This window comes from Lepidochelys olivacea (assembly GCF_965140295.1).
Source record: "Lepidochelys olivacea isolate rLepOli2 genome assembly, chromosome: 8".
NCBI classification, from domain to species: domain Eukaryota; kingdom Metazoa; phylum Chordata; order Testudines; family Cheloniidae; genus Lepidochelys; species Lepidochelys olivacea.
The window spans coordinates 9,794,171-9,811,269 of record NC_140418.1 but is presented as its reverse complement, the minus strand read 5'-3'; the positions used below and the strand labels follow the sequence as shown (position 1 = coordinate 9,811,269).

Sequence of the window (17,099 nt, the reverse complement as noted above, 5' to 3'; positions counted from 1 at the left end):
TCGTTACTTCAGACCATTTCGCCAGTTTGTCCAGATCATTTTGAATTATAATCCTATAATCACGGACGGGGTTTCCAAAGCCAGTGGCAGCACTCAGACCAAGGAGTCAACAAGACTTCTACCATTTGCTTCAGTGGGAGCAGAATTAAACCAATGCTGAACACTTCAGAACACGTCCATCCCTTGTGTTCAAGTTTTTGTAGGACAAGGCCTTTGAATTGTAAGCTCTGAGACAGGGACTTTTGTGGGGGGACGTGTGAGCAATGTAACATGCAACTTTACAGCACTGTATAAATGCTTGATATAAATAAATAAAAAACATGCTTTAACACCCCAAATTCTGGTCTAGAAAAATCAAACATCTCACTTCAAATGCTATCTGCCAACCCACATACAATTCCTTCTGTGTCCCACACAGCACAGATCTCCCATGGGAGGGCCACATACGGTGGCATCCAACTTTTACCAAGTGCTGCCAGTGTCCTCAAACCTGCACAAGACAAAGTCCCCTGTCCAAAGGGGATTTAGCCAAGAGATGTTCAAGCACATTCATTGGTATAAGCAGCTACAGACTTTACTACACTTCTTCTCTTCCACGAAAAGATCTTCATACAGACCCGAGCCCACACCATCTGCAGCAGGTCTATCGTGAAGACATAACTGTGCGTCTTGGATTCTGCAGAGCACACTCAACCACAGAACTTTGTTTGGAGGCAGAAAAGTACCTGTAAACATTGCACAAAAATAGGGGCTGCAGGCTGCTAGGACAACGCGATGGGCTTCCATCTCAACGGCTTCAGCAACAATCACCACATCACAGAGGAGTCGCTTGCTGGAAAACACCAGAGAAGACAACATGGTTTCAGAACATCTGGCCATGCAAAGGGCCCTCTGTAAATACCTTTGGAAAAATGAGCAGAGTTCCTACGTCACAAACAAGTGACCTGAATCATCCAGCAAGATCTGACAACTGCTGGAGTCTCAGTGGAAGGCTGAAACACAAGGAGACAACCAGTCCCTATCAACTTTTCTTTATGGAGCATATCCTGCTCCCACCCAAAGCGGCAGAGATCCCTGCCTGCAATAGAACTGGACACATCCTGTTCTACAAAAGGAAGGATTTGGGAGGCTGGCCACAGGGTCCTGAACCCCGAAGTTCAGATTGTCTCCATCTCCAATCATAAAGCAGCCTGGGAAAGGGACAAAGGATCCTCCTAGCAGCTCTGTCACTACACCGATGTGCTACCCACTTTTCCCCCATAAAGCAGTAGGGGATGCTGCAGCTTTCATCTCTCCACAGCCTTGGGAAGGAGGTGGGATAAAAGGGGAGAGGGTTCCTTTTTTTCCCCACATGACACAACAGGCCTGGTAGAGGAGAAGGTTTGATGCTACAGCACATGAACAAACAAAGCGTATTCCTCAGGGCTGAATGGCACACAAAGGGTTCCTCGCGTCATTCTCAAGAGCATCACCACAAAGTGCACTCATTCACTGGAGTCTGCTATTCATCTTGATGACCGAGTTTAACGCACGAGTCAGCATGGAGTCAGCCCCAGTTCTGCCACTCACTCACAGCTTGGCTTTGGGTAAGTTTTTCATGACTCTGTGCCCATTTTTATCTCCCTCTCAGATCTCTCCTTTGAGCATTTGTTAATTGATGTTTGTATATTGTAAGTGCTCAGTATTATAAAATACCTAGTCCCTACTTCAGCATCTAAACGCAGAATAAGGGTGCTCATTGACAGGGTCACATTAGGAAAAAAGATCAGGGTCTACAAATCCAGATGTCACTTTCTCTTCTATACAGCTTATTGCGCTTTTGCTTTAGAAAACCCCATATAAAACAAAAACACATTTAGCCTTCTAACAGACTAGGTACGTCCCTTGTATTTTGTGATACCTAATAAAATGACTCCCAAAACGCTGAAAATTACAGCTGGAAACATACAGGAAAGACAACACTTAGAAATAGATAAGAGACTGTGTGTTCCATATTTATACCAGCTCTGATGGGGTGGTGGTGGTAAAGGGAGCTTTTATGTGAGCAAAATACAGTGCAGGCTTTGGAGATCATTCACTTCAGTCTATCAAGACGGAATCCAGTTTAGTCCCTCTCTGGGATCCTATCATCTAAAAAGTCTATTTCATGCAAATGAGTTTTCCATTTACATTTAGAAGATGAATGTGCCAAGCAACTAACTCGTAGTCAATAGGTTAGAGGTCTCACTACCTCCCAGAGAGTTTAAATCTAGACTTTCTGTAAGGGATTACTAGATAAACAGGAATTAAATCGCTGTTATTCAAGGTAACCATTTTCACAGGCTGTCTGACGGTACTACTGAGTGATGGTTCAAAGCAGTGCACCATACACACATCAGGATTTGCAGACTGCAGAATAGCAGCAGGAGCGAAGAGAAAGCAGTGCCAAGGAGCATGCAAAGATGCAGTCTGAAAAGCATGTGCTTAAGGGCAGATCTAACCTTCTACAGTCAGCTGAGTAACATTCGGGATCGAGCAAAACACAGAAACCAAGAAAGCAGCACTGCTTGGGTCTCCAGTGCACTTCAGTTAAAGGAATACAATATTGGAGTTTCAACATAACCACGGCCGCCTGGTGCTCAGCTGCACAAGCACCTGCATTCAGGTCTCCTCATCCCTCTGCCAGCAGAGGACTAGAGGGAGACTGAAAAGGAAACGCACTCAGCTTCACAGAACTGTGAGATGGGAAGGATACTTCGCATTTCTCTGTGTTATGCCCCCCTGCTTGGGCCAGCCCAAGCATGGTGGCATCTGCTGCAGAGGAAGAGCATTCCAGTCCTTCTCTTTATAGGATAATGCATATTTTAGAAGGTCAACCTATTCAACCCGGGGGCCGAGGGAGGGAGGGAGGGAGGGGGAAAGAGAGTGTTACATACACATTTTTCACATTAAATAAATAAAACAGAATAGTTTCCACAAACCAAAGATACCGTTTGGCAGGCCAAGGACTCAAATAAGTCACACAAATGAAAAAGTCAAACACTCGCTGAATTTCAACCTGCTTCAAGGGAAGAAGGCAGACTCCAAGAAACAAGCCAAATGTCATCCACTGCCACTGAATGGCTGACACACCCACAGGTATCTTTTAAATGACTAATTTTTTTAAAAGGCCATTTAAAGTAACAATTCTCCTCTCCCCCACACATACACACACTTGATCGAAAATGTGCTGGAGTTCTTCTTTGAGCAGTGTGAAGTTTTTAAATTGGCTTGTGGGTGGTGTGGTTTTTTTTTTTGTTTTTTTACACACTTTGCAGTACAAAGCTGAGATTGAGTGACCGTGAGTCAAAGAGAATGAGAATCCCACTTTAGCAATCCTTGCTCTGTAATTACGTGTAGGTGTCCTCATAGCTGTAATATTCTATTATTGGTCTTCAAGCCATTTGCTCTGTTGAGAATAGTGTGTTTGTGTGTGTGGATTTGCTGTAAGTAGTGGGAAACTTTAAACCAATTATTGTTTGTAAACGGCAGATATGGCTCTGAAAATGACACAGCTGGCTTCTTTTTGACAAAGAGGTAGACAGGTGTGTGGGTGGGAATAGCAGCGCTCTACAAGTCTACACTTTGGCTGCCTCTTCCTACTGCTTTGCTAACACCCTGTTGCGTGACCTCCTTTTGTGCTGAAGCGAATACAGAATATTATTTTTTAAAGTGCCCCAAATGACTTTCTGTTCTGATCAGCATGTGTCTGATAAACCAAAGATGATGCATGTTACGTGGAAAAAGTACCTCCGTAATTCATTCATGACCTTGAATGCCTTTCCCATGTGAGAAGGATTGACTGTTACCGTGCGCTGGTCCTTCTCCTTATCTTCAGCTTCATCAGGTGACTGGGAACTCTGTTTGATGCTGAAAATGAGGATAAGAGGGAAGGGAAAGTTTATGCTTTTTCAGTGTTGTTGAATCCAGCATAATTGAATTTAAAGATAGCAATAATTTATGTTAATATAGCAAGCTCTGTTCTGAAGGATCCCCAATGCTTTACAGCTTACGGCCCAGCTCCTGCAAACACTTGCGCATGCAAGTAGTACGAACAGGACAACTCACATGTGTAGAGTCACAGACACTCTCATCCTTGTCTCTAGGATCAGTGTCCGTATACAGAAAGTCTCGCTGAAATGCAGCTACCGCTGGTTGGTTAGATGATCGCAGCCAGCCAGACAAGAGTGGGAAGGGGAAGAAATGTGAGCCAAGCACATGAGGACAAATTCAAGTCTAAGGATACATTTAAACTTCAAGCTGGGGGGTGTGATTCCCTGCTTCAGGAGACATGCCCACATTAGCTCTGATCAAGCTAGTGCACTAAAAATAGTGTGGTCGCAGCAGTGCAAGTGGCAGGAAAGGCTAGCTGCCGCGAGTACATGCCTATAGTCTCTGATGAAAACGTATTTCGGAACCCCTTCCACTGCTCACGCCCGTATAACTATGCTGTATTTTTAGCATGCTAGCTCAATTAGAGCAAGTGCAGGTATGTTGAGTTGGGAATCACATGCCCAGCTCAAAGTGTGGACATACCCTGAGGGTATGCTTTCACAGCCCAGTTAATCTGAGTGATCGCTCATGTGTTAAACCTAACACAACACATGTCCACAAAAATCTCTAACCCGAGTTAAGTGCTGCTTTAAGGTCGAGCTAGCTGGCCAGTCGGAGGGTGGGGAGCGTGGCTTGACGCGCAAGTGATGCTGGTGCTCGAGCTGGTAATTCAGTGGGGATGCAACAGCTAATCCAAATCATTGTGTAACTCTAGTGTTGCTTTGCAGCATGGTTGCTCTCATTGGAGCTGGCCTAGCTCACCTACAGTAACGAGACTTGCCACCTGCCCAGGTTTTCCCAGGATCATCCCTTTTTGAGGCAGCTGTCCCAGGAAATCTGCGAGTCTTCTCAGGACATTAAAACTCCCAGGTTGTGCAGCGTTTGTTTTTTTTTTGTTTTTTTTTTAACCACAGCTGTGTAATAATACGTCACTCTGAGCCTGCTCAGAGACTGGGGCCGCATCTGCACCACAGACAGATGGCACAGCGCACCAATGAGGGCAGGCTCCAGGCACAGACTCATGTGGCTGAGGGGGAGGTGGTGGCCACAGCAGGATGGCTGTAGTGTCGGACTGCCCCTGGGCCGGCCTGCCTCTGCTGACCAGCAGCTGGAGCTTGGGAGCCCAGCCTGTGGGGAAGTGAGGGGCTTGTCTTGGGGACCCACGTGTCCCTCCCCCAGTGCTGGGTGGCAGGGGCAGACCCTGCAGGCTGTCCTGTGCCCTGGCATAATGGTGGGACAGTTGGATCTCCAGCATTAAGTAATAGGTATGTCCTGAGTTTTGTATCTCATAGGTGGCAGCCCTATCAATAACAAAAGTGTACTAACTCCAGCTAACTACTACAGTGAAGACAAGCCCTGACAGGCTCTGATTCAGCAAAGCACTTGACCTTAAAGTTAAGCAGGTGCTTAATTGCCTTGCTGCAAAGGTATAGACTTAAGCACAAGGGGACCAGTGTCCACACAGAGAGCAGGACTGTGGTTTTTCATCTCATCTGAAAGAAACATGCTCACAGTAGATTGCATGGAACGCACTCTACAGCGATAAGTCAGAAAATTGGAATTGAAATTATTTGTACGACGTCCACTGTATTAGTTTAGAGGTCACGCCTCATTCGGTGTTAAGTTTAGAAAACAGGGTGTAGTGCAGGTGAGGCGTACAGGAGGGATTATTAAACTAGAACCTCCTTTCAGGACGGCAAGCTATACAAACAGAAGCAGTTTTGCCCAATGTGATCTGTCTAACAAGGATCACCATAATCTGGAAGTTTAAGGCACATCAGTGTCCTCATTACCTTGTGCAGAGAATTGTCTCTCTGTGCAAGACTGCCATTAGGTCAACACCAGCCTCTATTATTCATACGTGTAAAATTACTCTGAGCTCAATGTTTCAATTTTATTGAAAACAAATAGAATGAGAGACTGCTACTCTATTTAAATCCATAATCCTTTCTCCAGGCTTTTCAGCAGCTAAACCTTCCCCTCCCGTACATGAAACCCAATCATGAAGAACCCAAAAATGCAAGTGATTTAACTGATTTTCATTTCCAAAGCTGGGATAAATGTAGGAAGAAAATGAACCCAACTGGGGGTCTATAGCAAAACTCCCATTGACATTACCACAGCCTGGATTTAACCCAGAACAGTACAAGCGGATTTTTAACATTGACACTTAATATTTTAAGGTGATTTTAGTAATATTGTTAAATGCTTACAACACTTCTGTAATGTGCACAGTGTCTATTACGATAGTGACACAGTCCATTAAAGACAATGGCCTGATTTTTTTTTAAAAAGCTTATTCTTACAAGTAATCTCCAATCTTATTATTACTGAATGATTATAGGAAAAAAATATTTTTCTATGTTTCTAGTTTGCTTACTTTATGCATTTGACAGCACTTTGCATAAAATCAATTCCACTGTTTCCCCTGTGTAAATCAGTGCCAGCTAATTTCACCTTATGTCTGTCCGGGATTTACACACAGCCACATTAAAGAAAGTGTCTATATTTAAAAAAACAAAAAAAACACACAAAACTGGGATTGGGCATTCTAGAGCAGCCAAAGTACTTGAAACTTCTCTGAAGCATCGAATTGTCAGAAGAAAGCTTTGGTTGTCAATCTTGTACCTGTATTATCCGCAAAAGTCGCCTGAATGACAGGTTAGAGATGGGAAATATGTTTCCCCTCCTCCCCCAGTTTGTTTACCTTGTCCATTTGACAGCACAAGGCTAGATATAGGTCACTGACTATACACCCTACCCCAATGCCCTGAAAAAGGGCATTTACCAGCAACAGAGCTGAGAGTGAAACTGAAAACAAAACAGGCTGCAAGCACATGTATAGATGCACACAGGGAACACAGCAGGACTCGGAGCAGTAGGGTGGCTTAGTGGCATTGCTTGTGGGTGTGCACAAAAACCCTTCTTATAGTATTGCCAAGTCCAAGCATTAAAAATTCCTGAGACTGGTTTAAAAGTCATGAGATTTCAAAACTACTACATTCAGGTTCTTTTTATTTGCCTTCTGGTACTGGAGCCTTTAAGTTGCACATTTTCAAGCTTTTCTCCGTCCCCCATGAGAGCTAGCAGCTGGAGGGAAGGAGGGGGCGAGGTTATTAAACATGAAAGCTGATATTCTCATATAATTAACTAACTCCAGGAGTTGGGGCTATAAGAAAGCCATCCAATATCCTGAGGCTCACCATAAAATTGTGAGAGTTAGCTGAAAAACCTTAGTGTTGCCAACACGTTTAATAATTTTTGAGATCAAGACATCCCATTTAAAGGGTTCTCTCTCTCTCTTTCTCAAAGATGAATTTTTTTTAACGAGTCAGTTTTTAAGAAGATTCAAATTGACAAGAAACTTTAACACATCTGTGAAAATGACAAGATTTCCAGTTGATCTTGTTCTTTAACATAGTGAGAAGGCTTAGCTATGGAATGAAGATTTCTGATGAACATTTAAGGATGATGTGTGAACTAAAGTGCATGTGGCTATGTACAACAACTCAAAAAGTACGCAAGACCAGCAGCGGAGGATACCCCTGGTTTAGGCAAATCTCCAAGAGGCGTAAAGCCAATGTAGCCAACTCTATGCCACCTGCATCCTAGCTACCCTTAGCCAACAGAGCAGTCCCTAGAAGTTTTTAGCCTGCTCTAAATTCCAGTAGGTACTACATTGTTTCCCATCTCAGGGGAAGGAGAGATTGACCACAACCCCTCTTCAATTTGAGGGGTTGCTGCCTGCTATTCTACATATTCTTCCAGCCTCTCTGCAGCTCTATCCCTCATCCAGCCTCCAATTTTTGAAGACTCGTCTTCCGTGAGCAGCCTCAGTTCCTACCTCCAGTGCCACTCAGAACTTTTCCAAGCAGAAGCAGCCCTGACCTCAGAGTTTCCCCAAACAGCAGCAGTGAAATTAATTAGAGTTCTATTTAAGGTGCTGCTCTGGCCCAAGCAGCGACAGGTACACTAGTGAGGTCTATTTGCAGGCTCAGGTGAGATCATGGTTCACACATCATATTTCAACTACAAAAAAAACCCAACGTTGATTTCTGCAGAAATCAGCCTCAGCCCCTTCCGCTCCTCTCCATTCATTAGGTAAAATTCCCCAATTATCAATGGGATTTTCAAGCCACTCTATTAAATGTGGTCCATTATAACAGTTTTCAGCTGATCCATCCTTAGAGGAGGGGAAGGGCATGTTTCCACATGCCATTCCACAGACTAGTCAAGAGGTTCAGCCCATTGAACCACTCAGCTTCCCGAGGTTCATGCAGACACTAGGGGATATGGCCCGGGTTTCTACGCAGGAGCAGCTGTGGTACTGCTTCCTGCTCCTCCACGCAGCAACTGCAACAGAGCAGCTCCAGCGGGGACCAAAATGCCACCGTGTCCCTGTTAGATGCTGCTGCTGGCAAAACAACCCCACCCCCAGAAGGGGATTTTATGACGCAGAGGTAAAGAGCAGTCAGTCAATAAGGACTAGACCAGGAATCCCCATACATCTCCTGGAGAGGGAAGAAAGAACGATGCCACAGAAAGAAGTTGGGAACCTGCACTGCCTCTGATCTGCCATCTCTCTAACCACAGAGGGATTTCCATGGCATCAGGGAAGGCACCATGCAAGCTTCTTCTTCAGCCAAAACTGATGAATAGTGTTTCTGGTTGAGGGGAGATATGATTGATCTCTATAAATATATCAGAGGGATAAATACTGGAGAGGGAGAGGAATTATTTAAGCTCAGTACCAACGTGGACACAAGAACAAATGGATATAAACTGGCCACTAGGAAATTTAGACTAGAAATTAGATGAAGGTTTTTAACCATCAGAGGAGTGAAGTTTTGGAACAGCCTTCCAAGGGAAGCAGTGGGGGCAAAAGATCTATCTGGCTTTAAGATTAAACTCGATAAGTTTATGGAGGAGATGGTATGATGGGATAACATGGTTTTGGTAATTAAATATTCATGGTAAATACGCCCAATGGCCTGTGATATTAGATGTGGTGAGATCCGAGTTACCCAGGAAAGAATTTTCTGTAGTATCTGGCTGATGAATCTTGCCCATATGCTCAGGGTTTAGCTGATCGCCATATTTGGAGTCGGGAAGGAATTTTCCTCCAGGGCAGATTGGAAGAGGCCCTGGAGGTTTTTCACCTTCCTCTGTAGCATGGGGCACGGGTCACTTGCTGGAGGAGTCTCTGCTCCTTGAAGTCTTTAAACTACGATTTGAGGACTTCAATAGCACAGATATAGGTGTGAGGTTTTTTTTGTAGGAGTGGTGGGTGAAATTCTGTGGCCTGCGTTGTGCAGGTGGTCAGACTAGATGATCATAATGGTCCCTTCTGACCTAAATATCTATGAATCTATGCTACTGCTGCAAAGGATTCCACGAAGAGCTGCCCTCTTTCAAAATGGCTGCCATGCTCTATTGTTCTCAATAGACTGAAGCTAAAAGTGCCTACTTTCAAACAGGAGTGGAGCCGAGCTGCCCTCAGGGAAGACGGTGGCCAGCAGGACTACAGACACTTCTGTACTAACCATAATTTTATGGTTGTGGCACAATGTTACTACAGAGGGCAGAGTTAAGGTTGTTTGGGACCTTAACTGTGCATTTCCATTCCTTGACATGTCAGCTTTCTTAAAATTTAACCTGAACTCTGAATTTCCTGGATTTGTAGTGCCTATTAATGGGATAATTACAGCATCCTTATAATGATTTTTACCCTTAAGTTGCTGACAGGCACTCAGCCTTTACTCCAGTCTAATGTAGTTTGATCTGGGAACTAAATAGATATTAAATTGCAGTCCCTTGACTTATAAAGCTAACAAAGAATCTGTTTATCAAGATAGAACTGCTATCCATATTGACAGAGCTGTCTTCCTTATTTTTAATTTGAGAAGAAAGGAAGTTTTTTTATTATGATAAATGGATATCATAGCCAAAAAATAAATGTTTTGATCTTTAATTTTAACTGAAGGAAACAAAGCAAGTATAAAACAAAAAGAGCAACAATATTTTACATCTAGAATGAGTAGCAAGAAATACCTGGAAGCAAATATATTTATTATTATACCTAATATTTTCACCCCAGAGACAAGCTAACACCCATTCTATCATCAGATGTCAATGTTACAGTACATATAGAAGAGACTGATAATAGCTAGCTATGAAAGAGAGAGAGAGAGAGAGAGAGAGAGAGAGAGCACGTGCACTAGCTAATCTTTATTTTTTTAAGGCCACATGAAAATAAAATAATTTTAAAGACTATGGGCTAGGACTGTCAAAGGAGCTTAGAGAAATTAGCTTGCCAAATATCCCCAATACTCAATAGGAGTTTGCCACCTAACTCCCTTTGGCGTCTTTGAAAATGCCAGCTTTGATTGGGGGAGGCGGATTTTGCAGAGGATTTGAAAATAATGAAACAGAACTGGCTCATTCTGCTCCTCTCCCCCATTTAAAAAAAAAAATCAATATAAGAACGGATTTTTTGTTTTGAGGTAAGTAATATTTCCCCTATTTTGTTAAGGCATTTTTGGCATTGCCTATTACTACACAAAAATGGACACACAAAATTGGTAACATATGCAATTGGAGTATACTGCAGATATGCACACTAGAACCCCAAAAGAACATTATTTTGAGGAACGTGGACTTGATAAAAATCACAAAGATAAAGCGTTCCACAACATAGGATAACAATTTTTACCCTAATTAAGATAATTATTCAAATTCAACACCAATATCACAGTTGCTTTGCGATGCAAATATTAAACCTCTCGGAAAAAATACTATGAAGACATCACCATGTTTATGCAAAATCATTCAAAGCTATTATTTTAAATTACGATATTGGAAAATTTAAGTTTTCAATAATTATTCTGTATCATTCATATTATTATTTTGGTTGAACAATAAAATGTGTCTAATTTCATCAGAGGTAAAGAACACACATTTTGATCATACAGCTGTGTAGTTTTGCCAGACAAAGAGTGGCCATACCAGCATTGACAAAGAGAGAACTGTGATTTCAAAGTAAGCAATTTAGATTGCCACACATGACTGGCTTACACAAAATCACTCGCTCTGCAAACATTTAGGCACATGAGTAACTTTACACATGTAAGTAGCCCCACTGAAGAAGTTCACATGTGTAAAAGTTTCTCAGAAATACAAGTGTTGGCAGGTTTAGAACCTACGTATGGCATGACCTGATAATAAAGTACTTTTTTTAAAAAAATTTAACTGAGTGGGAAAGAAAGAAATTAAAATCCAAATAAGAAAGTTAAAGTAGGTCAAACTTGAGGTCTATACTATTTTTATGCAAGTTTATAAAATGTTCCCATCAAAATTCTAAGCACATGTACAAATATAAACACAAAGCCACCACAAAAAAACACATAGAAATAAAGTACTTGACAGAGTCCTTTTTAAAGAGCTATTCATTCCACTTTTCAGTGTGTAGGATGTAGCTTTTGTGGAGTTCAACAGGACGTGCACTTCTAGAATGTGAGAAGCTGACATCTCTCAACTGCCTCTTCAGAGGGGACATAAATCCAAGGTCCTCACAGCCTGGGTTCATTGAAGAGCCTTCCGTCCCTACCCTGAGAGCAATGGTGTGTAAGCCACAGTTTGGATAATTATATTCAAACCAACAAAATCCCCCAGAAGTTTCAGTGGGATTCTTCAGTTTCAAAGACTGAGGGGATATGGAGATTGTTCTTAGGGAATGAAAAAGCATCTCAGTCTAAAACAAAACTGAGCCAAACTGGTTATTATAGGGACATTTATGTTTGTACGGTGCCCAGAATGATCAGAGCCAAGTCCGTATTTGGGCTTTTGGGCACTACCAGAATAGAATTGATTAACAAGGATGATAATGAATTGCCACTCTCCACTGGGATAAGCACATGGCCTCAGCTTCCTCTCCTGTCAACTCTCAGACAACAGATTCACTTTAAAAGCTGCAAGAATTGGACACAAGTTACATGGGCAAGTATCTAAAATACCTCTGAGATTTAAATATACTAATGATTAACCTCCACAGGTGGCCATTTAAACAAACACTAGATCTATTCTAGAATATATTTAACTGCAAGAGAGATCACAGGCTGAGAGTTTTGTTTTGAACATTAAATATACAAACAACTATTGAGACTCTCTATTCACCTAAGGATAGAATCCTGCCCCTTGCTTCTTGGACAAAATTCCCTTTGGCTGCAATGAGAATGTTGCTCAAAGACTGCAGCCAGGTTGCATTTTAGGTACAGTATGTTGGAGAAGCAAAGTTTTCCTCACATCCCAAAAGGCAGTAGTTCCATCAATATTATTCTGTGAAAACTTTCCCCATACACAAAGGTCACCAGCACAACTTGGAAAGGGAGTACTCCGCTGATTTTTAGCTTCTAGAAGTTTAAGTTTCTGGCTTCAAAAAGTCACAGGGGCATTCAAAGAAGAAAGCCTACATGGTAAATATTTTATATACCCCTCTTCTCCTGGGCATTCCCATGCAACAATCACAAGATGCCACCTCTCATTATTTGCACTATGTTCAGTGGCTATTAAGAGCTTAGCTTTTTCTTAGAAAACTACAGCAACCAAGGTACGACAGACAAAAACAAGACTACACAGGAAACAGTTAATGGCCCATCTACCCTATGAGCAGCTATAAAGATCCATCCTGCTGTCTCCCTCTACCTGTCATAAAACACAGGTCGCTTGTTTTGGCTTACAAAGGATGTGTAAATATACTCACAGTATGATTTGCAAAATTCATAAACTTTTGTTTGTTAACTACAAAAAGCACTAAATGGGTGCCACTGGGTACAAGTCAAGATTTACAGAACTAAAATCAACTAGCTGAAATTAAAGAGTGAGGTGAACACTAAATCAGAGTTTAAAATTTTACTGGTAGGCTGCACTACATCAACCCACATTAAATTTCCAGCTCAACTCCGCATGTTCTTTAAATGCCTGCGTCAATCAGACAAAATGCATTCCAACATCTCATTAAAAAAAAAATATTTTTTATGGCAAGTTTTGCATGGAAATAAATTCCCTTCAACTTCTGAGCACAGTTTTGAATCAGGTGAAGTAACCTTCACCTATGACATTGCAATGTCTAGTAATCAGAAGATAAAAAACAACATATTTTGTGCAGGGGATTAGGGAAAAAAGGCCTTGCAGGAACAGGAGCCTCACATGCTTCAGAAGTAAGGTGAATTCTCACAGGAACATTAAGAATCAGCCCTTTACTTAATCACCACTTCTTGCATGCCAATGAGTGCCACTGGCGAAGTGATCTGGTTCTTACAAGTCACACCTCTCACATGCTTGCTGATAAGCTTATGCAACTGTAAGTAAGCTTAATTTCAAATTAAGTTAAAAGGCAGTTCCCATGAGAATGTTTCCCCTTAGACTGCCCTTTATTTTATTTTATTTTTTTTAAAAAAAAGCAGAGATCCTTGTATTGCACAGCTCCAAGGCCCCCCAGTTCAGGCGCTGACAACAGGGGGGGGGGGTTTAAATCTCGAAAGCACATACACGCTCCACTCAGAGACAGTTCACCGGGGGCAATTTCTACGAGGAAGCGCCGGGGGGGTGGGGGGGGGAAGGAAACACAGAGTGCCCAGCGGTGATGTGAGCGATGACTGTCTCAGAGCAACACAATGCAAAACCTTCCTCACAAGGGAGAGCTTTGAAACTTCATCCCCCCCCCCCCCCCCCACACACACACACACACACCCCACGAAGCAGGGCTGTGACACTTACCGATGAGCGCCGGGCTACAGTGCATTGCGAGCCCCGCCAGCCCCAACGCAAACACAAAGGCGCCTGCCCTGCGCGCACACACACACACACACACACTCCGCACATACCTTTCATCCTCCATCGTGCGCAGCCGGACTGGAGCCTGAACTCCGCATGCACTCCAGTCCCCTCGCAAGCCCCCCGCGGCCGCTTGCACCCGGCGGGCTGGAGGGAGCAATCAGTGCCTGCGCTTCGGCCCGGCTGCAATCGGATCCGCCGCCGCCGCCTTCCGAGCGGCTTCCTCTCGCTGGCGCCCGCAGCGGCCCCAGCGCTCCTTACCCAGCGCTCCCTGCAGCAGCCGCGACTCCTGCCGCCGCCGCCGCCTCCTCCCCCTTCCCTCCGAGCTCGCTACTCGGTCTCCTGGCAACAGCAACTGCGGGAGCGGTGTTGAGTTTACACCTCTCCGAGCTGCCGCCGCGGCACAAGGCATCCTCCAGTCTCCTTTGCGCCAGCCAGGGACTTCGGTCAAAGGGGAACAGGGAAAGTTTCCGGCTTGCCACATTCCCCTACCCTCCGGCTGCAGGGAACCTATTTCTCAAACACACTCCTCCATGACTTTACAGGGCAACAAGGTACTAGTTATTACCCTCACCCCTAAGACCTTTGCCTGGCTTGTCCTACCATAGGCATTGCCCAGCAAAACACGGATAATGGTCCCCCCCCACACACACACACACACTTCCCGCTCAAATCTGCTGCTGTCCCTTTTAAAGGCTGTAACTCACACAGTAGAAATAATCGCAAATGTGAAAGATAACCCATCAACAGATCGTGGACCAGATCTCATTCTAATGGCTATTAAACTATCCAAATTAATTGCTTTTGAGCAAACCCATGTAGGACACCCCAGAACGACATTCCTGCTTGAGGGGAGACTATTCATAGATTCCTAGGCCAGAAGGGATCATTGTGATTATCTAGTCTGATCTCCTGTACTGCACAGGCCACAGAACTACCCCAAAATAATTCCTAGAGCACATCTTTTAGAAAAACATCCAATTTTGATTTAAAAACCGCTATTGATGGAGAATGCACCAAGACCCTTGGTAAATTGTTCCCATGGTTAATTAGTCTCACTGAATTTAGATCTGTGACATCTTCTGAAGCAGATCTAGCTATATATGTTCTCTCTTCTATCATTCCCATCTCCTCCGTATCTGAACACCTAGTCTCCAGGGGGAGGAGACTGGTCAGGAGCATGACTAGTTATGGGCCCCATAACTACAGAGATCCCAGGTATATAGGATGACCAGAGAGCAAGTGTGAAAAATTGGGACGGGGGTGGGGGGGTAACAGGCACCTATATAAGACAAAGCCCCAAATATCGGGACTGTCCCTATAAAATCGGGACATCTCGTCACCCTACAGGTATACGAGCATGAGGCAGCAGACGTGGCTGCATTGTACCAGTGCTGTGCCCTGCCCCTGGGTTACAGGATTCCCTCATTCTGCAACCCTCATGTGGTTCCCCCATTCACACTCACTTTACAGGGAGCAGGGGCTTAGCCTCTAGCTTCTATTTTAATAAAAATACTTAGAAAAAGCCCCAAACACAGCAGTAAAATGACTAAATTACAGTAACTTGGACCACTATTGTCAAATATTGTCACATTTGACTAAGGACATTTCCTTTTTCAAATGCTTTTCCCAATGGTTTGCCCTATTGTTTCTCATTTAAAAGAGCTCTGCCCTGTAGGTCCATCTTTGCCAAACACCCACCTACATGTCATCTAAGGTAAAATTAGGATGCATACACCAAAAATAACCTGCAACCCACACTGATCTTATGGTACAAAGAGCACAGGAAACACTATCAGTGGTTTATATAAGCTTATTACAGTATATTTGGCTATAATGCAGAATACTTTATGATTTCTTAAGAAGAGAGACTAATGAGGTATTTAGCCCTCCCCTACAGACACATAGTATGCATAATATACCAGGCCAACTGTAACCCACTCTATGGTAGAGAAGATGTTTCTTCTGGACTCCAGGTGCAAGTCAGTTCATGCCCTGAAGCATGAGATTCAGTAACACCTGCTATGTTTACCCCCAGCTAATATAACTGCAGATGCTATTCCTCATTTTAATCATTAATTGTATTAAGTTTTTTTCCTCCATCATACTCGCTGGCAGTTAGTTCCAGAAACTAATGTATAATTAGCACAGAGAAGTATTTACTTTCTTCATTGCTTTTTCGTTTCATCTAACGTTCTTACAATATGGAAAGAGATAGAAGGTGCCCAGAAGGCCATTGCTGTGCCATATAAAACTCTCTCCTTTCTAAATAAAATAACCCTAGTCTTTAAAATTTCTCATCATACAGTTGCATTATCCTTGCCTTTTTTGTTCCCCATCTTGAGTCCATGTCTTTTAAAATGTGTTGGTAATAGCAAGTTAATAATTTACATTTCTACAGAAGCTCTTTGCAAATATTAAATATCTAAACAAGGTTCTAGCATCTCCATTTTACTGCTGATAAAACTTAGGACACGTTGGTTAAATGACTTGGCTAAAGTCACACAAGGAAGCAGTGTTCAGAATAGAATCAAGGTCTCCCACCATCCAGTCCTACAGTTTAAACAAGTTCAGCTGTCTCCCCGTAGACAGAGAAAACAGCATAAAGCAGAGTTTCACACAGGATTCAGAAGAACACTGAGGATGTTTTCCATGTATTCCCTTTGAAAATACCCTTTAACTCAATGAAAAGATCCTCACCAAGATCCTAGTGTACATTCCAAGTGTCCATTCAATCACGTACTCATGGCATATGGTATACAAGGTAGTGAAAGCATAAGAATTCAAGGCACACGGCAAACACTAAAAGTAAATAATTTATTTAGAAACTGAGGGTCCAGGCCTGCTCCCATGGAAGTCAATGGCAAATGGTAAAACTCCCAACAGATTTCTAGAAAAGCAAGAGCAGGCCCTGCCATTGGTGCCCAATGCCTACCCCCTCAGCAGCGTACATTTATTAAACAAACAGCTATCATAACAAAACACCAGCCTTTCAGCCAAAGACCAACAACAGAACACCCCACCTCAACCAGCCTAATACCTACAACTGAACTAAACCAACAACCCTTTAAATGCTCTCTTAAACAGGTGTATTTAATACTGAACCTTGAATTCCCTCGAACGGGAATGGCTTCTCACAGCTATGGAGTGTTAAATCCCAGACAGAGACTACATCTGTGGATAGTAACTCCTGGGAT

At 43.1% G+C, this 17,099-nt stretch overlaps 1 protein-coding gene across 6 annotated transcripts in view; it reads right to left on the bottom strand.

Annotated features, from left to right (window-relative positions):
• The window catches only part of KLHL3 (kelch like family member 3), a 65,925-nt gene extending 51,724 nt beyond the window's left edge, over positions 1-14,201 (bottom strand). The window contains exons 1-3 of one of the 6 annotated variants that reach the window (XM_084636374.1): positions 13,953-14,201; positions 3,769-3,888; positions 726-832 (exon numbers count right to left, since the gene is read on the bottom strand). In XM_084636374.1, the coding sequence (XP_084492500.1) occupies positions 726-832; positions 3,769-3,888; positions 13,953-13,966 (241 nt within the window). In that variant the 5' untranslated portion in view covers positions 13,967-14,201. Of the gene's footprint in view, positions 1-725; positions 833-3,768; positions 3,889-13,845; positions 13,867-13,952 lie in introns of those variants that run through there. The other 5 variants (XM_084636371.1, XM_084636370.1, XM_084636372.1 and 2 more) reach the window with 5 other exon arrangements.
• Positions 14,202-17,099: the final 2,898 nt, after the last annotated feature.